Below are 23522 nucleotides of genomic sequence, written 5' to 3'. Positions count from 1 at the left end.
TTTTTTTTCTAATTCTGCGAAGAATGTCAATGGTAGTTTGATGGGAATTGCATTGAATGTATAAATTACTTTGGACAGTATGGCCATTTTCATGATATTGATTTTTCCTATCCATGAGGATGAAATGTTTTTCCATTTGTTTGTGTCCTCTCTTATTTCCTTGAGCAGTGGTTTATAGTTCTCCTTGAAGAGATCCTTCATATCCCTTGTTAGCTATATTCCTAGGTATTTTATTCTTTTTTTGTAGTGATTGTGAGTGGGAGTTCATTCATGATTTTGTTCTCTGCTTGTCTCTTGTTGATATAAAGGAATGCTTGTGATTTTTGCACATTGATTTTGTATCCTGAGATTTTGCTGAAATTGCTTGTTAGTTTAAGGAGCTTTGGGACTGAGATGATGGGGTTTTCTCAATTTAAAATCATGTCGTCTGCAAACAGATACAATTTTACTTCCTCTCTTCCTACTTCAATACCCTTTATTTATTTCTCTTGCCTGATTGCCCTGGCCAGAACTTCTAATACTATGATGAATAGGAGTGGTAAGAGAGGGCATCCTTGTGTTGTACCAGTTTTCAAAAGAAATGCTTCCAGCTTTTGCCCATTCAATATGATATTGGCTGTGGGTCTTTATAAAAAACTCTTACTATTTTGAGATATGTTCCATCAATACCTAGTTTATTGGGAGATTTTAACATGAAGGAATGTTGAATTTTATCAAAGCCTTTTCTGCATCTATTGAGATAATCATGTGGTTTTTGTCTTTGGTTCTGTTTATGTGATGGATTATGTTTATTGATTTGTGTATGTTGAACCAGCCTTGCATCCCAGGATGAAGCCAACTTGTTCGTGATGGATAAGTTTTTTGATGTACTGCTTGATTCGGTTCGCCAGTATTTTTTTTTTTTTTTTTGAGACAGAGTCTCATTTTGTCGCCCAGGTTGGAGTGCAGTGGTGCGATCTCCACTCACTGCAACCTTTGCCTCCCAGATTCAAGCGATTCTCCTGCCTCAGATTCCAGAGTAGCTGGGACTACAGGGGCCCACCACCATGCCTGGCTCATTTTTGTATTTTTAGTAGAGACGGGGTTTCACCATGTTGGCCGGGCTGGTCTCAAACTCCTGATCTCGGGTGATCTGACCACCTTAGCCTCCCAAAGTGCTGGGATTACAGGCATGAGCCAGCCCTCCCAGTCTGCCAGTATTTTATTGAAAATTTTCGCATCTGTGTTCATCAGAGATATTGGCCTGAAGTTTTCTATTTTTGTTGTGTTCCTTCATGGTTTTGGTATCAGGATGATGCTGGCTTCATGAAATGAGGTAGGGAGGAGTCCCTCATTTTCAGTCATTTGGAATAGTTTCAGAAATAATGGTACCAGCTTCTCTTTGTACCTCTTGTAGAATTTGGCTGTGAATCTGTCTGGTCCTGGGCTTTTTTTTTTTTTTTTTTCCCGGATTGGTAGGCTATTAATTACTGACTCAATTTCACAATTTGTTATTGGTCTATTTGGGGATTCAATTTCTTCCTGGTTTAGTCTTGGGAGGGCGTATGTGTCCAAGAATTTATCCATTTCTTCTGGATTTTCTAGTTTATTTGCGTAGAGGTGTATATAGTATTCTCTGATGGTAGTTTGTATTTCTGTGAGGTCAGAGGTGATATCCCCTTTACCATTTTTATTGTGTCTATTTGTTTCTTCTCTCTTTTCTTTTTTATTAGGCTAGCGAGCGGTCTATCTATTTTGTTAATTTAAAAAAAAAACCCAGCTCCTGGATTCATTGATTTTTTGGTGGGGAGGGGGTTTGTGTGCTTATCTCCTTCAGTTCTATTCTGATCTTAGTTATTTCTTGTCTTCTGCTAGCTTTTGGATTAGATTGCTCTTGCCTCTCTAGCTCTTTTAATTGTGATGTTAGGTTGTCAATTTGATATCTTTCTAGGTTTCTGATGTGGGCATTTAGTGCTATAAATTTCCCTCTTAACACTGCTTTAGCTGTGTCCCAGGGATTCTGGTACGTTGTCTCTTCGTTCTCTTTGATTTCAAAGAACTTCTTGATTTCTGCCTTAATTTCATTATTTAACCAGGAGTCATTCAGGAGCAGTTTGTTCAATTTCCATGTAATTGTGTGTTTTTGAGTGAGTTTCTTAATCCTGAGTTCTAATTTGATTGCACTGTGGTCTGAGAGACTGTTAGGATTTCAGTTCTTTTGCATTTGCTTAGGAGTGTTTTACTTCCAATTATGTGGTTGATTTTAGAATAAGTGCCATGTGGTGCTGAGAAGAATGTATATTCTCTTGATTTGGGGTGGAGAGTTCTATAGATGTCTTTTAGATACACTTGATCCAGAGCTGAGTTCAAGTCTGGAATATCGTTTTTAATTTTCTGTCTTGCTGATATGTCTAATATTAACAGTGGGGTGTTAAAGTCTCCCACTATTATTGTGTGGGAGTCTAAGTCTCTTTGTAGGCCTCTAATAACTTGTTTTTTTAATGTGGATTCTCCTGTATTGGGGGTGTGTGTGTGTGTATATATATATATATATATATATATATATATGCTCTTCTTGTTGAATTGTTCCCTTTACAATTATGTAATGTCCTTCTTTGTCTTTTTTTGATCTTTGTTGGTTTAAAGTCTGTTTTGTCAGAGACTGGGTTTGCAACCCCTGCTTTTTTTTCTTTTTTCTTTCCATTTGCTTAGTAAATTTTCCTCCATCCCTTTATTTTGAGCCTGTATGTGTCTTTGCACGTGAGATGCATCTCCTGAATATAGCACACCAGTGGGTCTTGACTCTATCCAATTTTCCAGTCTGTGTCTTTTAACTGGGGTATTTAGTCCATTTAAATGTAAGGTTAGTATTGATATCTGTTAATCTGGTCCTGTCATAATGATGCTATCTGGTTATTTTGCACACTACTTGATGCCGTTTCTTCATAGTGTCATTGGTTTCTATATTTTGGTGTTTTTGGGGTGGCTGGTACCAGATTTTCCTTTCCATATTTAGTGCTTCTTTCAGGAGCTCTTGCAAGGCAAGCCTGGTGGTAATGAAATCCCTCTGCATTTGCTTGTCTGGAAAGGATTTTATTTCTCCTTTGCTTATGAAGCTTAGTTTGACTGGATATGAAATTCTGGGTGGAAAATTCTTTTCTTTAAGAATGTTAAATATTGACCCCCAATCTCTTCTGGCTTGTAGAGTTTCTGCTGAGAGGTCTGCCCTTAGTCTGATGGGCTTCCCTCTGTAGGTGACCTGGCCTTTCTCTCTGGCTGCCCTTAACATTTTTTCCTTCTTTTCAACCTTGGCGAATCTGATGATTATGTGTCTTGGGGTTGTTCTTCTTATGGAGTATCTTAGTAGTGTTCTCTGTATTTCCTGAATTTGCATATTGGCCTGTCTTGCTAGGTTGGGGAAGTTCTCCTGGATAATACCCTGAAGTGTGTTTTTTGGCTTGTTTCCATTCTCCCTCTCTCCTTTATGTACTGCAATCAATAGTAGGTTCAGTCTTTTTGCGAAGTCCCATATTTCTTGGAGGGTTTGTTCATTCCTTTTCATTCTTTTTTCTCTAGTCTTTTCTGCATGCCTTATTTCAGTAAGATGGTCTTCCAACTCTGACATCCTTTCTTCCACTTGGTCAAGTTGGCTATTAATACTTGTGTATGCTTCATGAAGTTCTCGTGCTGTGTTTTTCAGCTCCATCAGGTCTTTATGTCTCTCTCTAAGGTGGCTATTCTAGTTAGCAGCTCCTCTAACCTTTAATCAAAGTTCTTAGCTTCTTTGCATTGGGTTAGAACATACTCCTTTAGCTCAGTGTAGTTTTTTTATTACCCATCTTCTGAAGCCTGCTTCTGTCAATTTGTCCATCTCATCCTCCTTCCAATTCTGTGCCCTTGCAGAGACATTGAGATCATTTGGAGGAGAAGAGGTACTCTGGGCTTTTGGGTTTTCAGCATTTTTTCATTGATTCTTTCTCATCTTCATGAGTTTGTCTAGTTTCAATCTTTGAGGCTGCTGACCTTTGCATGGGGTTTTTGTGGGAGCTCTTTGGTTGTTGTTGATGCTGTTGTTGTTGCTTTCTGTTTGTTTGTTTTTCTTTCAATGCTCAGGTCCCTCTTATGTAGGGTGGCTGTGGTTTGCTGGGGGTTCACTTTAGGCCCTATTCATCTAGTTCACTCCATGCCTAGAGATGTCACTCAAGGAGGCTGGAGAAACAGCAAAGATGGGTGCTCTTCCTTCTTCTGGTATGTCTGACCTCAAAGGGTACCAACCTGATGCCAGTAGGATCGCTCCTGTATGGGTTTGTCTGACAACCCCTGTTGAAGGGTCTCATCCAGTCAGGTGGCACAGGGAACAGGACCCATTTAATGATGCACTTTGTCCCTTGGTGGAGGGGGTATGCCTCATTGTGGGGAAACCCACTCATCTGGGCTGCCCTGATTCCTCAGAACTACCAGGAAGAAAGACTAAGTCTGCTGGTCTACAGAGACTACAGCCACCCCTACCCCTACGGGTTCAGGCCCACGGAGATCAGAGATCTGCCCCTGAGCCTCTGGCTAGAGTTAATAGAGTTCCTGCAGGGAAGCCCCACCCAGTGAGGAAGTATGAGTCAGGATCAGGCCTGAAGAGGCACTCTGGCCACAGTCTGCCACAGCCAGTGTGCTGGGCTGTTGGGGACACGTCTTGGGACCAAGCAGTACAGCTCCCTGGCTCCAGCAGGGGAAAAGTGTGGCCTGGAGCTATAGAGATGGATGCTGTCCTTCTTCCCCCACCCAGGGAGCTAAAATGTTTGGATTTTACTCTATCTGTGATGGGTAGACTTTCAAGGGTTTTAAACAGAAGAGTGATATTCCTGATTAAAATAGTAAAATACTACTCTGACTGCTTTATGCAAAACAGAATAGGTATTTGTGGGGCATGGGGAAGGCATGCTGCCTAGAGAACAGTTATGAGATTATATTGTAGTATATTTTTGACTAGTACTGTGACCAGGGAGAGGGAGAAAAGTGGCTCCTAATGTAAAATGACTCTCAGGTTTCTGGTTTGGGTAACTGTGTGAATTGTGCCTTTTCTTTAAGATAAGGAAGGCTGAAGGGAGGTAAAATACGGAGGAGAGAAATAAGAGTTTAGTCTTGGGCATATTAAACGTGGGATGCCTATCAGACAAGCAAGTGGAGATATTGAACAGGCAGTTGGATGGATATGCATGTCTAGAGTACAGGGGTAAGAAGGACCTGGAGATATCAATGTGTGAGTATTCAGTATATATATGGCATGTGTCTTAGTTAATTTTCTGTTGCTTATAACAGAATACCTGAAGGTGGGTAATTTATAAAGAAACATAATTTATTTCTTACAGTCCTGGAGGCTGCGAAGTTCAAGGTCAAGAGGCCAAATCTGGTGAGGGTCTTCTTGCTGGTAGGGACTTTCTGTAGAGTTCCAAGGTGGTATAGGGCATCACATGGCAAGGGGACTGAACATGCTAGCTCAGGTCTCACTTTCTCTTCTTATAAAGCCACCAGTTCTCTTCCCATGATAACTCATTAATCCATTAACCCATTCATCCAGAGCCCTCATGACCCAATCACCTCTTAAAAACCCCACCTTTCAATAATGCCACACTGGGGAGTAAGTTTCAACATGAGTTTTGGAAGGCACAAACATTGAAGCCATAGCAGTGTGTAAAGAATTAGAACTGGATATGATCACCTAGTAAAAATATGTAAATAAAAAATAAAAGAGATGTAAGACCTGAGCACTGGGGCTTTCAAATACTGGAAGTCTAAAAAAGGAAAAGAATCTAGCAAAGGATATTGAAGCAGAAAGAAATTCAGAAGACTGTGATCTCACAGAAGCAAAGAAGGAAAAGTATTTAGGAAAAGAACTCAATCAACTTATATCCAGTGTTGCTGATGGGTTGAGTAAGATGAGGCCAGAGAAGGACCATTGGATTTGACAACATGGAAGCCATTGTTGGCCTTGATAAGAGCAGCCTTGGTGGAGCAATGGGAATGGAAGCCTGATTGGATTGAGTTGAGAGGAGAATTACAGGTATGAAATAGAACACAAAATACCATAAATGTGGAAGTGTTTCAAAAACAGTAAAAATACCATACAAAGGCAAGTGCCATTGTTATTATTTCAGCACAGATTTTAGGGAAGTTCAGGGCATTGAATAAAGAGATCTGTGCCAAAAAAAAAAAAAGAAAAGAAAAAAGAAAAAAAAAAAAAAAAGCACTGTAGAACCAAGGAGCTTGTTGCGCAGGCAAAAATGTTGTCATAAAAAACCCACAAGAAAGGCTTCAAGATAACCCCAGAAGCATGAGTTTGATTAAAAAAAAAAAAAGTCAGGGTTGTTTCAGAAAGGTTGCTGCAGCTCACCAAGCCAACTCTGTGTCAACCTCTGACTGGAGCTGGTCCAGGGCTGGTAGGTGGGAAGTGTTCCAAAATACGAGTAGCAGTAACATTTAGAAAAAGCCTCATCTGTTATGTTTACTGATATTTTATTAACTCATTTTGCAAAACTTCCCTGCCGTTCTTGATAGGCAAGGCACACTATTGGCAAGACAGAAAAATCAGTGTGGTTTGTGTTCCTTGCCACAGTCTTTCCCTCTTCTTTACCGCTCCGGCCACTCCTCCTCATAGACACTCTCTGCCCTCCTCTTCACCCTGAATTCCACCAATAGACAACTCTATGTTTTGCCTGTGCAGAAGGTTGGCAGGTGAGTCTGGGCGATTGTGCTGTGTACAGCTTTGGAAGATCAGAATGCCTTCCTAAGTTTGTTAAGAAAAAGGTACCTACCTTTGTTTTGCAATCACCTCTGCCTCCATCAACCTATATCCCACTCATTCTTCAAGACTCAATTTTTCTCTGTGAAGCCTTCCCTAGTTCATAATTATAATTGTTCTCTTTGTCTTCTGTGCTACCCTTGCTCTTTGCATCTTTATAATAGTGCTAACAACAGCCTGCCTTGTATTCCAATTATTTGTGTAATCCTGACTTGCTTATTATGTTGTCAACTCTTTGAAGACAGGGCCCTTTATTATACATTTTTGTATCTCTTACAGAGTTCCTTTGCCCTAGTAAGTGCTTAATGTATCAATATTAGTAAAATTTAACTTTTAATGAAAATAGTTTACAAGTTAAAAGTGAGCATCATAGATAATGTGAGCAAGACCTTACTTCTTGAGAAAACATTTCTTTCTGAATAGTTAGGTAAGGGAAATTTAGAATCTACTAGCATCAGGCATGTTCAAAAAGGAACTGCCAGCATCTGTAATATGTGGATGGAGAATCTAATCAAGCTTAAATCAAGTCACACAGCGAAGTTTCTATTTGCAGCTAATAGACTCAAACTGCTCCGACACAGTGATCTGTTGTCTCCATTTCCCCATGTGTACTTTGACATTCAAGCCACTGGACTATCCATATAATCTATTGTTCACACTAATGCACAACCAAGCTGGCTTCCCTTCCCCCAACACCTGCTGTTTTTTTTTTTTTAAGGAAGAGCATTGAGTTAATTGTTCAATGTTAATGTGAGTTGATTTTACTGATTTTGTGCTGGAAGTTGATTAATTATAAAGGTAGGTGTCATGCCTTTGTGTTCTCTTTCCTGACTTAAAAATCCAAGTATGATTCATACTGAAGCTGATGTCAGCAAGACCTTTGATCCCCGAGGATGCTGTAATGCTGTAAGTGATATTATGATGATTATTATATTTACTATTTCTGTTGCCCCCTTGTAATGGAAATTATATCTCAAAAAACTAATTTGGAAAATCATACGTCTGTAATGTTAGCTAAGGTGGACTTTGTATCACATTACCTCCATGGAATTTTAAAAAGCAGGTGTTAAGTGAGTGTGAGTTTCATCTGAGAATTATTTCTTATATTCCATTCTTCTTCTCCTCCTCCTCCTCCTTCTTTTCCTTCTTCTTCTTTCTTTTCTTCCTCCTTCTCCTTGTCCTCCTTCTCCACCATATACTTGGTTATTAGTTACAGTAATGAATAGGAGTTTTGTTGTCCATAGATTAAAAATATACTTAAAGAAGATTATTTTTTTCAATCCAGTAAGATGTTCTAATGCATAGCAGGCATTGATTAGGACAAATATAGACTTTCCTGCTTAGGCTATAGATATGCCTTTGAAGTCAGTGCTTTAGGATGATATGTTCTTTCAGGCAACTGAGTTATTTTGTTCTGAATTGAAGCAGAACACCTGAATGCTAGTCTCAATTCTGTCATGAGTCAGCTCTGTATCCTTGGGACACTTCGACTCACTGTGCTTTGAGTTCCTCTTATTTAAGATGGAGAGCACTGTACTCCAGCCTGGGCGACAGAGCGAGACTCCGTCTCAAAAAAAAAAAAAAAAAAAAAAAAAAAAAAAAAAAAAAAAAAAAGATGGAGAGCATTCTATTTTCCCAACACTGTAACAAAGATGGGGGGCTGCTGTATCTCAATAGCCAAGACATTTAGGAAAGCTGGGTATCTACATGCACAAAGTACATTTGTCTGCATTTGGGAGCCAGTAAAATGTGGAATGGGATCACACAAAGACATCTGATGCCGAACAGCTGGATTGTAGCATGATTGTGTTTGAAGCCAGCAACACCATTGTTGAGTCTGTTAGAAGCATAGGGGACTTTGCTTTTCTTAGAAGCTCCCCAAAGGAGGGGTTATCCAAAGGCTTTTCCCAAAGCCTGGGTGAGGGTGGAGAGGCTTGTGGTTGGAGGAGGGTGGGTCATTATAACAGCAACCCCTGGAGCAATATGTAAGGCATTATTGTCCTACAATAGGATATTATGGCATGTGTCTGAGATGGCTGCTTTGGAGCTTTTAGATTTTCTTCTTAGGAAGCAATTTCCACAAATACCTCCAAAATGAATGCTCTGGTGACTTTGCAGGGAAGGTTGCTGTTTGAAGCATTTACTAAATTCTTTTTTATAGCTATTAGCTAGTTTCAATTTTCTATTTCTTTTTGAACTAATCCGATTATTTAGACTTTTCTTTTTTTTCTTTTCTTTCTTTCTTTATTTATTTTTTTTTTTTGATGGAGTCTCTCTCTGTCGCCGGGCAGGAGTGCAGTAGCGTGATCTCGGCTCACTGCAATCTCTGCTCCCAGGTTCCAGCGATTCTCCTGCCTCAGCTCCCCCGCCCCCGCCCCCCTCCACCAGTAGCTGAGGTTACAGGCTTGCACCACCACGCCTGACTAATTTTTTGTATTTTAGTAGAGACGGGGTTTCACCATGTTGGCCAGGATGATCTTGAACTCCTGACCTCGTGATCCACCTGCCTCGGCCTCCCAAAGTGCTGGGATTACAGGCGTGAGCCACTGCGCCTGGCCTAGACTTTTCTTTAAAAATCATCCATTTCATTTGTTTTCAAACTAATTAGCATAGTTATGTGAAGAATAGTTTCTGAATTCGCATTATTTCTACTTTCTTGTTCCTAAGTTTGTTTATTTGTGTTGCCTTTTAAAGTCTCTAAATGCTACTCTCCGTTGTCTGCCGCAATTGATTTCATCTTTCTTATTCCTACTTTTCTGTCTTTGTATATCCTTACAAAGCTGCTGAATGTTCCTGTATCTTACCTTCTTTGAATGCAGTTGAGGCAGAAACAGCCCTAAGTAAATTTTCACTATGTGATAAGCTCTCTACAAGGAACCACAGGAAGATATATTGGAAGGTATAATTGGGCTGTTAGATTCAGAAACCTGTGATCCAACAGGGAGAACTAAGTGAGTCCTCATGAAAATACAGGCAGGTCTTGAAACAAAGTGCTAAATCCTTGAGACCACTAACAGAGGGACACTCACGGGTGAGGTGTTCCTGACTCATGACCAAAAATAAAGACAGCTAGTCAGGGTCAAAGGCAGCCTCGAATAAGAAGATATGGCAGAGGTCGGCCGGGCACGGTGGCTCACGCCTGTAATCCCAGCACTTTGGGAGGCTGAGGCAGGTGGATCACGAGATCAGGAGATTGAGACCATCCTGGCTAACACAGTGAAACCTCGTCTCTACTAAAAATACAAAAAAATTAGCCGGGTGTGGTGGCGGGCTCCTGTAGTCCCAGCTACTTGGGAGGCTGAGTCAGGAGAATGGCGTGAACCTGGGAGGCAGAGCTGGCAGTGAGCCGAGACTGCGCCACTGCACTCCAACCTGGGGGACAGAGCGAGACTCCATCTCAACAAAAAAAAAAAAAAAAAAAAGAAAAAAAAGAAGAAGAAGAAGATAAGGCAGAGATCTTCAGGGTCAAGGATGTGGCGGCAGGTAAATAGTTCAGAGATATTTGGTGTATCAGAGTTAAGAACTCTGCGTTTTATTAAGCCTAGGTCCAAGATATTGGTGGGAAGTCTGCAGCTAGGATCAAAACCATGTAGCCTCTGTCACTGGATCCACTACTAGGACAATATGCAGGATGCCTATTGAACTAACAGTGCTAACTAGTGACTAGGGTCATTTGGACATGGTAATAAATAGTTTTCACAGCACCAACAGATACTCCCATCCTAGCACTCATGACACTAAATTGAAATGCTCTATTTCAATGTATCTCACCTCATCAGACTGTAAGCTCCATGAAGTCATGGCCTGAGTCTTATTCATTTTTTTCTCCCCAGTGACTGATCTATATGTAAGTGCTTTGTATTGCCAAGTGGTTAAAAGGAAAGGCTTTGAAGTTAGATAGATCTGTGTTTATTTGGCTTCATTGATTTCCACCTGGAAAACTTACTTACTGTCTCTGGGTCTCAGTTTTCTCAAGTCTAAAATAATAATGACAATAAATACTGACTTCTAGGGTTTCTTGTAAGGGTAAAATGAGATGACAGATTTGGAAGTACTTACCAGAGTGCCTGTCACAGAATAAGCATTCAAGTAGTTTGTAGCTCTGATTGTCATTCTGTGATCGTGGAATGAATGGGTGAAGGACAAGTGGGTTGAAGAAAGGTGTTGGCCACTTTGATGAGATCAAGACCCAGGACTGGAAAGAGGCTTAATGAGGGTGACCCGCAGTCCTTCGAGTCGCCTTCTCTTCTCTGGGCATCTCTTGGATGATTGAGAGGCTGACACAATAGGGATAATCTTTAAGTATATCTCCTTTTGTGTAAGGCTTGCAATCATTTTGTCTGGGAAAACAGGGATTGAGTTAACCTTGGGTGGGGGATTTGTTATTAATATAAATATTTTTCTAATGTAACATATTGCTCTCTGCACCCAGCAAGCTGTTGTTAGTTTGTGAGCACCATCCCTTTGGAAAGCCATTGCTGGCAGCTTGAATGGGAAACTTAGAACAAATAGAGGTTTTGAACACTTTCAAACTAAGAGGTGGGATAAGTATGTTTTCACTCTATGGTTCCTCCAGGGATTTCCCTGATGTGCTGGACTAATTATCAGATGTAATTAGGAAAGCCGAGAAGTGGGGAGACTGCAGGAAGCACCATACTTTCCCAGGGACCCTCATCTCTTTATGCAGAAAAGGGTTTGGGGAGACTGTCTGTCTGTTGTGGAGAGGCAGTAATGCTTAGGATGCTAGCAAGCATGGGGGTCCTGGGAACATGGCTCTACCAGTAGAAACTCAGGCCTATTGGAACCAATTGCTCAGATGAAGCTTTAAGTTTTCCTCTTCTGGTTTCACAGGAAGAAATGGTATTCTGGGCCACTACCAGGTTCTTGGCCAGCTTTTAGCAAAAGTTCAATTTTTGTGTGTCCAAAGCAGTTAAGAAATGATGTCCTTTTAGAACTCATTCAGATGAAGCGGCACATTTCCACTTCTGGGTCAGCTACAGTCAGGCTGCAGAAGATTTTTCTCATCTGCTTTGGCCCAGTCCCTTGCCCTAGAGTTGGGCCAGGAGCTCCCTGTCTTTGAGGCTCTGAGAAAAGATGACATTTGTAGGGCCATCTGCTGGTTGACTTTTCTTCAGAAAAGGGCATTCCATTTGGACATGGTCTCAGTCTTACTCATGACTCAATTGAAACTACCACACTTGAAACATGGATAGACAATGGTACTCAGTGTATCATCACTCACTAGGGATCATGATTCAGACTATGAGTGTGGTAGGTGTTTTAAGAAAAAGAAAACTCTTGGGAGCTGCAGATGATGGCCTAGATGGGAAGCTTTTCTCCTTGTCAATGTAGTGTGAGGTTCATTGTCAGGACCGTCATATACCAATCAGTGTTTCTGCTTTCTCCATAGGTAACCTGTCTGCATGATTTCTTTGGTGATGATGATGTGTTTATTGCCTGTGGTCCTGAAAAATTTCGCTATGCTCAGGATGATTTTTCTCTGGATGAAAATGGTAAGCATAACCACTGGGTTTTATTCCTCCATTGTTCTCTCCCCTTCTATCCCTTAGGATTTCCATGGGTGTATACGGGGTGGAAAACATCCATGCCTGATCCTTCAAGGGCTTATAATGTTAGTCTTTCTCCTGTATATTTGGATACATGGGTCGTGACCCATGTAAGACTGAAAGACTGACTGGACGTCCCAGAGTCCCAGGCTCCAAACTCAATAAAACTCACTGTCTGCCCCTATAGTGACCATATTTCTTGAGTCATATATCGTGTCACATGGGATAACAGGCACAATCAAACCACAGGAAGGAATATTTTCAGTCAGAACTTGGATATTATACGTATCCTTTTTTTTCTCATTCAACATCCTCCAGCTACTTAGCTCATGATTATGGTTCCAATTTAGAGAGATTTTTCCACAGTATTCTTAGTGTCAAACCCTTTTCATACCACCAGACTTGCTGCCCCATTCATCTGCCTTGTGATTCAGGATTGTTAATAATAAGAAGGAGCTAATCGTCTTCCCATCTCCCTTGGTTTGAGACCAAGCTCCAGGTATACATTAAAGGTTAATTAGCTCACGCAGCAATAAGGGTAGAATGTGATGCTGATGGAAAGACACATTCAGAGCATATTTCCCATTTAGGAGAAGCAAAGTGTGAAAAAAAAATCAAAGGGAATTTTGCTAACATAGACTTTATAAACAACTCAAGTGACAAGAACCCCATATGAGGTGGCATTCCTGCTGTGTTCCCTTTAGGAAGAGGCAATGACTATAGAAAAGCTAAACAAACCCCAGGTTATGTCCAATTTCCTATACCTTCTGTATCTTCAGCTCTAGACAGTGATCACTAAAGGACACCAAACAAAACAAGAAGTGAAACAAACAAAAAGGGGCTTTCTGCTTAACTCAGTTTCCTAAAATATTCAATTTACCACAAAAGCCCCTCTAATCTTTCTGTTTAATTTATATTTCAATGCACCTTTAAGTAAGAGGCAACAAGAAAGTGTTTAAAGGAAAGACTATATCCTCTACTCTGCTGTTTGATTCCCCTTTTTTGCATCACAGCACAAGGTTGGAAAAACTGTAGCAGAAAGAGCACCAAACTGAAACTCAGGAGACTTGACTTTTATTCCTTGCTTTACTAATTTCTTGTTTTGTGGCCCTAGGCAAGGGGGTTAAGTTTTTTGTACTTTCATCAGCAAAATGAGTATAATAATCCTTCTAATAAATTAGCACTATTGGTGCCCAAAATGACCATAGAAGGGGATGCTGAGTGCTGCATAGAAAGGGTGTTCTAAAGGTGTCAGACTGAGGCTAGGGCAAATACAAAACGTTTGGCAGACTCTCCCATACACCAGCAATCTTTCTTAAGTTTTGAGTGGCAGAGTCACTGCTGGCCCATTTATTCATTAACCCCCCATAAGGGATTGTAATAATATACATGGGAAATCGAAAAGAACTCGATAAATGCAAGATGGTGGTGGTCATAGTGCTTATTTATATAAAGTGACATGATATCCATCATGTGACTATTACAACATGTGGCATGTAATAGACAGTAAGTGGTAGCTCTCTACCTCTCCTTCAGATTACTCAATGGATGTTTCATCTGTGTAGCTATAACTTCTGAGCTGTTAATCTCTAGTTCAGGGAAATTAATTAAACATTATATCAATAGGTGCTATTCTGAGACATAGCTAGCTTGTCCATAAATGATTGAGTTGACTATTTAATTGCCTACTTGATCTGTTTTTGGACTCTTGCCCTTGTTTTCATAATTCAGGGGCTTAAACACCTAGTTTAGCCCAGGTGGCTTTTGAAGGTTTCCCTAATGCCTCCCTCCCCAGAACCATGGCTCCTACTAATAATAAGGACGACATTGTAGTCCTGACCCATTTAGGTCCTTTGGCCTGTGGGGGTTATTCCGGTTTCCAGAGGCTGATAACATGCTGAGCCTGTTTTACCCTCTACTAAGCTGTTTGTGTCCTTTGGCCCCAGAATGCCGAGTCATGAAGGGAAACCCATCAGCCACAGCTGGCCCAAAGGCATCCCCAACACCTCAGAAGAGTTCAGCCAAGAGCCCTGGTCCTATGCGCCGAAGCAAGTCTCCAGCTGACTCAGGTAACGACCAAGACGGTGAGTGCTCTTTTCCTAACTGTGCACGCTGATTTCATTTATGGAGGACAATATTGTCTGCATGCAGAGGAATCAGTTCCTCATGAGCACTACTGTGTCTCCATGAAACCCTCTTCTGTCAATTCAGGGACTAAAACAGTCAAACTTGTTTGGAGTCATGGAGGCACAGCTACAACCATTACTCCACTCAAATGGATGCAAACCAGAAACCTGGCCCATTGTCTATGCTTGCTGTAATGCTTACTGTCATGGTTGTCATCATTTTCATCATCTTCAACATCATGTGGCAAAAACATATTCAATTGAATAATCAAGTTAACCATAAACCTGAAACTAAAAATCAGAATCAAGAAAAAGAATATAAAAAACAATACCCCAAAGTGTCAACATGGTTGACTCACTTGAGCTTCAAATTTGACTCTGAAGTAATTAGAAGCCAAAACAAAAAGGGAAACAAGTACACTATATATATATGCCATATATATAGGGAGACAACATAAATTGTATAAACCTCACAATAGGAAATTAAAGCATAGACCAGAAAACAGAGAGATTTGCCATAGAAGATTTTATATAGTGGATAGTGAGTTATCTAAAACATGTGCTCTATTGATCACTGCCAACCCATGAACTATTTGTTACCAGTCAGTCTGTGGCAAGATTAGGAGCTTGTGTCAAATGTAAATAAACTATGCCATTAAGCAAACCATTTAGCTCAGCTGACTTTTTTTCAGAGCCTGATTTTATTGATGAAGACAGCAGTATGTTGATTTGCATTCTGATGTGAACCCTATCTTGTCTTAGACCCACAGTTTGAGTGACATTGACCTAAGAGGCAATGTCTTCCATTCTTTTATACAAATATAAACAATAAAAGGCCTCAGAAGTCCAAGTTCAGAAGCTTAGGTTTATGCACGATTTGAGGTTCTTCACACTAAGGAAATTATATGTTCCAAAAGACATACATTTGTCATCCTAAGGCTCAAGAGTTTATCATGAGAATTCTTGCAGTCTGAGAGCATTGGGAAAACAAAAAGCCCCTTCAGTTTGGGGCATCATGAGCAGCCTGATGGCTTTGAAATGCTTGTGCCAAGATGAATAGCCTGTACTGCCTGCCTCACGCTGCCAGGAGCATGCATATCACCAGTCATTTTTTTATTCTTGGGTTGAGGAAATTGAAGTATGAAAAGGCAGCCCAGGCTTTTAGTACTTCCATGTCTTTGCACTCCCTATTCCCCCAATACCTGGAATGCCATTCCTCTAACCCATCAGCCTTTTTTGCTTGAAAGCTCCTATTCATCCTTCAAGACTTCACAAAGAGATAATTGTTCCAGTGTCTGCAATACCATAGCATGCCATTCATATCTTTGGGGTAATATTCACCACACTGTGTTGTAAAGTATGTGTTTACCTGTCTACTTCCCCAATTAAATGCTGAGCCCCTCAAAGGTAATGTGGTAGGTTCATTTTCATATCATTAGTGCAGAGCACAGTGCCTGGCCCCTAGTAGATGCTCCAGTAATATTTGTGAATAAATAGATGCACAACAGTACCTATTTTACCCAACATGGTGCTAGAGACCAATCAAGCATTTAGATAATGTTTGCTGGAGAAATAAAAAATACATGTGCCTTGATGCTATCTTGTTCAAATGTACAGAAGAGCACATAAATCTATATCTAAGCAAATTCATATTGTTAAAACTACAAAGACCTAGGTTTTAACACTTGGGCTGACAATAAAGTTGGACAGTTTTTAAGCAGAGACTTGCAAAAAAATACACTTTAAAACACTTGATCAAGATTAATAAAGTCTGGCAATAATTGCTTAACTAATCATTTCTTAGAAACAGCAGTAGCTATTTCTGGGATTTCTAACCTGTATTACTTGTATCTTGCTGTGAAACAAATTCATTACCCCAAAACTTAGTGGCTTAAAAAAGCCATTTTTTTAATCTCACAGTTCTGGTGGGCAAGAAATTCTAGAGTGTTTTATCTAGGTGGTTCTGGCTCAGAGTCTCTCATGTGGATATCATTAAAATAATGGTAGGGGCTGCAGTCATCTGAAGGCTCAACTGGGGCTGTAGAATCCACTTACAATATGGTTGTTGGCAAGATCTCCCACCTTAGTTTGTGATCCAAGAGAATGAATAAAGACAAGATGTATTACCTTTTGTGATCTAGTCTCCATAGCCAGCACTGTCACTTCTCCTTTATCATATTCATTGGAAGCAGTCACTAAGTCCAACCTATATTCAAAGAGAGAGGAACCAGACTCTGTTTATTAAAGGAAAGAGTGTTGAAGAATTTGTAGATCTGTTTTTAAACCACCATATAACCCATCAGTTAGAAATTCTCAGGTGGTGTCAGCTTGAAGTAAATAGATTCTCTTTGCAGACTGCATCCAATTGGTTACCCAGCACAGGTGAACACAACTAACTATAACTACACAGTTTAAATATATGTCAAATCACTGATCTCCAGAATGCCACCTACAGAATTTCCCTTCTACAAAATATGCACCTCACTGACTCTAAGGTAGCAGAGATATAACAGGAATACATTAGAATTCAATGAATATTTGTCAAATTGAAGGGAGTTATTACATAATAGACCCCAACCCAGGCTTTGGCAGGCAAGATCTGTTCTTGCTTTTTCATAACTCCTTCACTAAAAAAAAAAAAGGAAGAAAAAAAAAAGAAACGAGGATTTATTCCAACCCACATGATAAACAGAGTAACTAATTTGGGTGTATGAGGGGAATTTGCTTGACAGATATCAGAATTACAAATAACCTCTGTTTCCTACCACCAATCTAACATTGTGTTCTCAGTTTAAAGAATTGGAATATTCATTTATATTCTGATGTTCATGAACATAAATGAAGTCAAACCCTAGTCTAGACAATCTTTATGGCAATTGCCAGAATGTTTGCGCTCATCTCAGATAATGTATGTAGAGCCTCCTCATGATTCCAACCCTGAAGGGTTGTAACATAACCAAGCCCATTTCATGGGAGTTTGTTCAGAGCCTAGTCCAAGGCATCCATTCAGTGAACATTCCGTAAGGGCAAAGTTGATCTCAGGCAAAACAGTACCTTAGCTAAGGTTTGGATTTGCTATACCCATTTTCCCCTCTCCACTTCCACCTTACTCAGGACCATTCCAAGCTGGGAAGTGGAGATGGGTAAGATATGAAGGAGGAGAGGAAGATGACTCTCTAAGAAGTCCCAGCTACGCCACTTCCTGGCTTTGTGGTATGAGCAAGATTTTTGCCTTCTCTGAGATGTGATATCATCGTTAGATAATTCAGAATTTGAATCTCTATAGATAAGGATAATTTTCGATTGTTATCAGTTATTTACAATTTACAGAGTTGTAAAATAGCTCCCACAGAAACAAAAGCAGATAACCAGAATGATAAGCTATAGGTAATGCATACTTTTCAGTTGGCATAAATTTCTCCTTACTGACATTTGAGATTTAAAAAGGAACAATTGTTTCATAAAATGTCAAGATTTTTTTAGCTGTTAGCCAGGGACATATACAGGTTAAAATACACTTAACCAAATGATAATAGTGTTAGGTGGGGCAAACAGGCTTTGTTCGTTTCTAGGACATGGTAGTACCACCCTGTTTCCATCCTGTGTTAGTCAGTCTTGGATGTGGAACTTGTGAATGGATTTATAAACCTTCATTCAACCCGAGTAACAAAAGGTTATGTAAGATAGACCAATGGAAGATTGTCTTCCTTTGAAGACAAAAGAAAGACCAAAAGTGTTCCTCTTTAGCAGGAATTCTAACCAAATGAAACATTGGCTGGGTTCAGGTTCAGTTTAAGGAATGTTTTGATGTTCTGCTTCATTGGAAAATATATAGGTTTGATTCTGGTTTGAACAAGTTTGCTAGATATCTATATCTATATCTATGTGGTCCAATTAATGGTCCGATTAATAGCTAGGTTCGTTCTGACTTGAGGTTTAGTAAATTGATGCTATTTCGTCTGTAATTTGTGCTATAATTTGATTCTTTATTCCTTAGTCTTTAGACCTTAAGTTGTCCCTTTCCTGTTCTGCCCCATGAATAAATCAAATCCTTCTACTTTATTCCCTTCAAGTTCAATCCTCATTTCTGCCAATATTGAGTTTGCCCCAAATGGAATGTCTGTTGCTAAGTCCTAAACTCAAGTTAAGTAAGGATTTGGTTGTCCATATAATATTTCTGTAAGGAGCTCATTTTCACTGGGCAGAACTGATGGACTCTTAGAATCCAAATCATATTAGCTATGTCTGTCTTTAAATCAGGCCATGGAACTGTGGTAAAAAGATAAAATCTGAGCCCAGGAGGCTCCTATGGGATATTTGAAAAAAGCTTATGCAGTTCCACACTTTGATTAACCCGGGACTTGCCATTTTGATGAGCAAAGGTAAGCCTGGCTTCAGAACTAAAGAAAGACATGTCTCTCTCTGTTTCCATTTCAGCCATTAATGTGTTAATTTTTCCTTTATGTAACTTTGTCCCCAATTGAATTGAATTGAATTAAAAGGACAAAATAGCTAGTTGCTGGGAAGGAATCTTTCTCTTTCTTTCTTTTTTTTAAGGAGCCCCGAAGGAAGCTAATTACCCACCCTGGTAGGCTGAGAGAATTGTAATGTGATAATTAGTTTGCTATTCTTCAACAGTAAGTCATTGTTGTAGCAATCCAATGTTCTCCATTCCCCTTCCCCCAACTCATGTGCACCTATTTCTGAAAGTCCGATCTTTCCCACTCCCAAACTCATAAGAAAGAAAGCCTTCTCTAACAAAATATACAGCCTTTAGAAGGGGAGGTCAAGGGACACAAAACAGCAGGGTTCATGAGAGACCTGTATCCCAGGATCCTTCTTTTCTGAACCTAGTAGGCTGCTTTGGGTTGCCTAAGATAGAGGGACTTGGCCATTCTGACCTTCCTGAAAGTGACTGTCTAGACCAGCTCTGCTCAACAGAATGTGAGTCATAAATGTAAATCATGTATATGATTTACATTTTCTAGTAGCCACATCTTAAAAAGTTAAAAAATGGGCAAAATTAATTTTTACGTTTCATTTAATGATACATTCAATATATTATTAACATATAATTAATGTAAGAAATTATACATTCTTTGAAATTGAGTTGTATTTTACACTTACAACATATCTCAGTTCTGACTAGCCACACTTCAAATGTTCAACAGTCATGTGACTATTGGCTACTGTTTTAAACAGCACAAGAATACCTTTCTTCTCTAGCTAAGAGAGATTCATGATAATGGTCTTTTTACATGAATTAGATGCTATGCACTTTGCAAAATATTTCCGAATCTATTACCTCAGTTGTTCCTCATAATTGTAGTATGAATTAAGTTGGAAATGGATAATTATCTCTTTTTTTTCTTTTCTTTTCTTTTTTTTTTTTTTTTAGATTGGGGAACTAAGACACAAAGTTTAGGATCTTGGGATCTTCCCAATATCACACACTACTTAGCACCCAAGAGCCAGAACGCCGCTCTCCTGACTTCCCAGCAAGCATTATTTGCAGTGTCCCACTGACATACAGTAGTATATGGGATGTCCTGTCTGGTGAATGCAAAGGTCTATGTTAGATGGTCCCTGCTTCTTGGCTTCCTTTACCCTTCTCCCATCTCCAGGCTAGGGAGGTGGAAAGGCAAGGGGTGGGTTGGTATTTGCGTCATTTTCTTTGTGCAGCTTTGAGCAAAGTCCCACAAGTAATTAGGTGCCTTTCAGTGCTACAGAGCACTGAAACAAGACAGCTTAGACATTCCTTCAGCTCCCCTAGCTCCCCTACTGGCAACTTCAAAGAGAAGTGGTGTCCTTGACAGAGCTGTGGGAAGAGAAAAACTTCCCTGGTTCCTCCCCCAATCTGATTTTTTCTAAAACCTGCTTAGAAAATGATTGGAGCAAGCAGTATGTTGGGTGCCAGTGAGCACCCCATAGTGCATGGTATATGGTGATATCTCCCTACAACAGGAGTCCTATCAGCCAGACTTGGCTTGGGACTTGTGTTTACACACAACTGAATGAGCAAAGTACTCCTGTAAAGTATTTAGTAGTGCTAGGTGCTATGAAGAAAAAGGATGTTAAGATGAATTCCCTGCGACTAAGAAATTTATGATTTATTTGGGTAACCAGTATACATGTAAATTTTAAAAATATATTTACAAATACTTATATAGCTCCTATTATGTGTCAGGCAACTGTTCTAATCGCTTTACATGTATTAACTAATTTAATCTTTACAACAACCTTGTGAGGCAATTACTATTATCCCCATTTTGCAGATGAAGAAACTGAGGCATACAAAAGTTTAGTGACCTGCCCAAGATCACACAGCTAGTAAGATGATAGAACTGGATTTAAACCCAAGCAATCTGACTGCACAGTCCACAATTTTAACCACTGAACCATTAATGCCATGTTAATGGTAATAACTTATTTAAATGCAAAATGCATAATAGATACTGGTAGTAAGTATTATTGGAACTATTGGAGTTCATGGGAGAGAGCTCATTAGGGACTAGAGTGCTAAGGGAGAAATTCCTGGGAGAACTGGAACTTGAAGGAGGGTTATATATAAGTTGATAAGGAGATGGATACTTCTGGCTGGCGGGGAAAAATGAACAAAGGGGCAGAGGTGGTGATGAATATGGCTTATCAGGGTACAGGGAGGAGGCTCTTAAATCTACCTCTCCAGCCCCAATCTTCCTTCTGGATGTCAGACCCATAATGCCTACTAAACAATCCTGTGTATATGGCTTATATGTGACAAATACAAGCTATCTAAAAATCAAAAGCATTTCCACCTCCCATCTCTTTGTCTGAAAATACAATTATCATCCTTCCCAGGTTCAACACCCTGGTGCTATTTTTGACTTCCCACTCATTAATCCTGCATACCCACTGTGTGCTATTGTAATCATTGTTGGACATGTGAACCATCTCCATGTGACTCGCGCAGCAGTCCCTTCCTTTCTCTTATGACCTGATGTCTTGATTATTTCACAGACTTCTTAGCAATATTTCTGCTTCAAATCTCTGTCCACTTATCCATGTGGTGTGGTGCCACCACATTTCTCATCCTAAAACACCATTTTCATTGTGCTACTTCCCTGCTCCAAAATTTTTAGTGGCTCCACACTGTTCATTGACCAACACACCTTCCCCTGCCGTAATAATGCTGAGAGGGTAAAAAGAGAGAACAGGATAGGGCCAATCATTTTGCTTTGGGGAGCACAGCAGTAAAATGCAAAAAGAAAAAAAAAAGAAGCAAAACAAACAAACAAACATAAAACAGAAATAGTAGGCTTCACCTAAGGAAAGCTTCAGTTATCTGATACTTGACCAACTAGCCAAAGAATTAGCCCTCAGCCTACATAGACTGATATCTCATCTCTTGTGGAATAGGATTTCCTAACTCAGTGCCTATGAATTGAATACTTACTCAATGCTAGTAGTGGTGGTAGTAATATTGATAGAAAGTACAATTTATTGAACCCTTTTCTATGTGGCAGATACTTGGCTAAGCACTTTGTGTATAGTCTGCCATGTAGTCATCAAAACAGCAACAATTGAGATATTATTATTCAAATATTACAGATGGGGAAACTGAGACTCAGAGAGGTTAAGTTAGCCCCAGGATCACAAATCTAGGAAATGGCTAAGCCAGGATTTAAAACTTTGGCTGATTCCAAAGTCTGCGTTCTTTTTACAAATTAAGAACAATGCAGTTTGTCCTAGTCCCTGCACCAGGAAAACCAGCAGTCAGCATTGACAACAGGCTAGCTCCACCAGAAACATGTTCTGTTTCTCAGTAGGAAATAAATGTTGACAGCATTGTCAACCCTGAGAAAACAATTCTGGCACTTCCATCAGCCCCCCTACAGATGTCCTCTTCTTGAGGGAAACTCATCTGTGTCAAAATATTGCAGGATTGGGTATATACATTTGTTTTGTAACAAGGAAGACTCTTACTTCTCCCCCTTATTTAAAGGATTCATAACTTCATGCTGTCCAAGATTCTGTAGGAAATAGATTTAAAATTCAAATTCCATCTTCTGAAGTTACAGTGTCTCACAACCTACAATTGAATTTGGCTTGAGAGCAAACCCTATGATCAAATCATTGAAGAACTATTCCCAGGCTCTCAGTTCTTGCTTCCCTAATGGATGGGTCTAGGGAGAGGGACAAAGGCTTTTCCATTGAGCAGAAACAATTAGCCAAAGCAGTCCACACACCCTGCCCAAGGGCTCTTTGGAATGTATGTGTGAAAACCACAGGGTCTGTCTCTTGGCCTTCTTCTGAAGTAAGTTGAAACCACCTTGGATCCACTTGGATGGCCTTCCAGGAAAAACTCCCTGTATTTGTAAGGAGAAAACAAGGTATCTTTGGACTGGAATGAATAAAAGCTTAGAGCATCTCAGTATGAGAAAAATGAGGAAGTGGCAGAATTGTGTGTTGAGATCTCCCTCTGCAAGGCATTAGGGAGTTACAGAACACAAGACAGAAAATGAATTACTAGAAGTTCACAGTGGGAGGTATGTGATGTGCTAACTTTAAGGAAATTTTGAAATAGAATCTGTGAGCAAGTCCAGAAGCCACCATCCATTGAGGAGGGGCAGAGTGTATACCATTTATGCAAGTCATACCCTCTCTGAACCCCCATATCCTTGTTAATTAAAAGGAGACTAGTAATACCTGGCCACCATCTCTTAGAGCTATCTGGAGAATAATTTGAGTTCATGTATGGTAAAATGCTCTGAAAATAACTGCAGAAAAACAGTTGAAATTATAAAAGAGGCTCTGAAATTATTATCATAGCTCTTTTGATAAACTGGGGTTGTTTTAAATGAGCAATATTTCAAAATGACATCAAATAAAAACCATGAGGCTTGATTTTGAGTTGGGCTCAAATGTTGGGCTTAGGATGGAAGGAAAAGCCAGGGCTAAGTGAATGGGCATTAACTTGGTTTGGTCTGTGGTCAAAGGTTGGGAGAAACGTAGATGCCAAGCTGTCCCTTTATTTTCTGTACCATTCTGGTCATGTAAACTTGAGCCCAGGAAGTA

The 23522-nt window shown here is 39.9% G+C and overlaps 1 protein-coding gene across 5 annotated transcripts in view; it reads left to right on the top strand.

The window, feature by feature from the left end:
• The window catches only part of DCX (doublecortin), a 119198-nt gene that overhangs the window by 68188 nt on the left and 27488 nt on the right, over nucleotides 1–23522 (top strand). For 3 of the 5 annotated variants that reach the window (XM_025373040.1, XM_025373041.1, XM_025373037.1), the window contains exons 4-5: nucleotides 12183–12285; nucleotides 14286–14408. In XM_025373040.1, the coding sequence (XP_025228825.1) occupies nucleotides 12183–12285; nucleotides 14286–14408 (226 nt within the window). Of the gene's footprint in view, nucleotides 1–12182; nucleotides 12286–14285; nucleotides 14424–23522 lie in introns of all 5 variants that reach the window. The other 2 variants (XM_025373039.1, XM_025373038.1) reach the window with 1 other exon arrangement.

The sequence above is a fragment of the Theropithecus gelada genome, chromosome X (assembly GCF_003255815.1).
Source record: "Theropithecus gelada isolate Dixy chromosome X, Tgel_1.0, whole genome shotgun sequence".
NCBI classification, from domain to species: Eukaryota; Metazoa; Chordata; class Mammalia; order Primates; family Cercopithecidae; genus Theropithecus; species Theropithecus gelada.
This window is presented reverse-complemented; position numbering and strand designations above follow the sequence as displayed.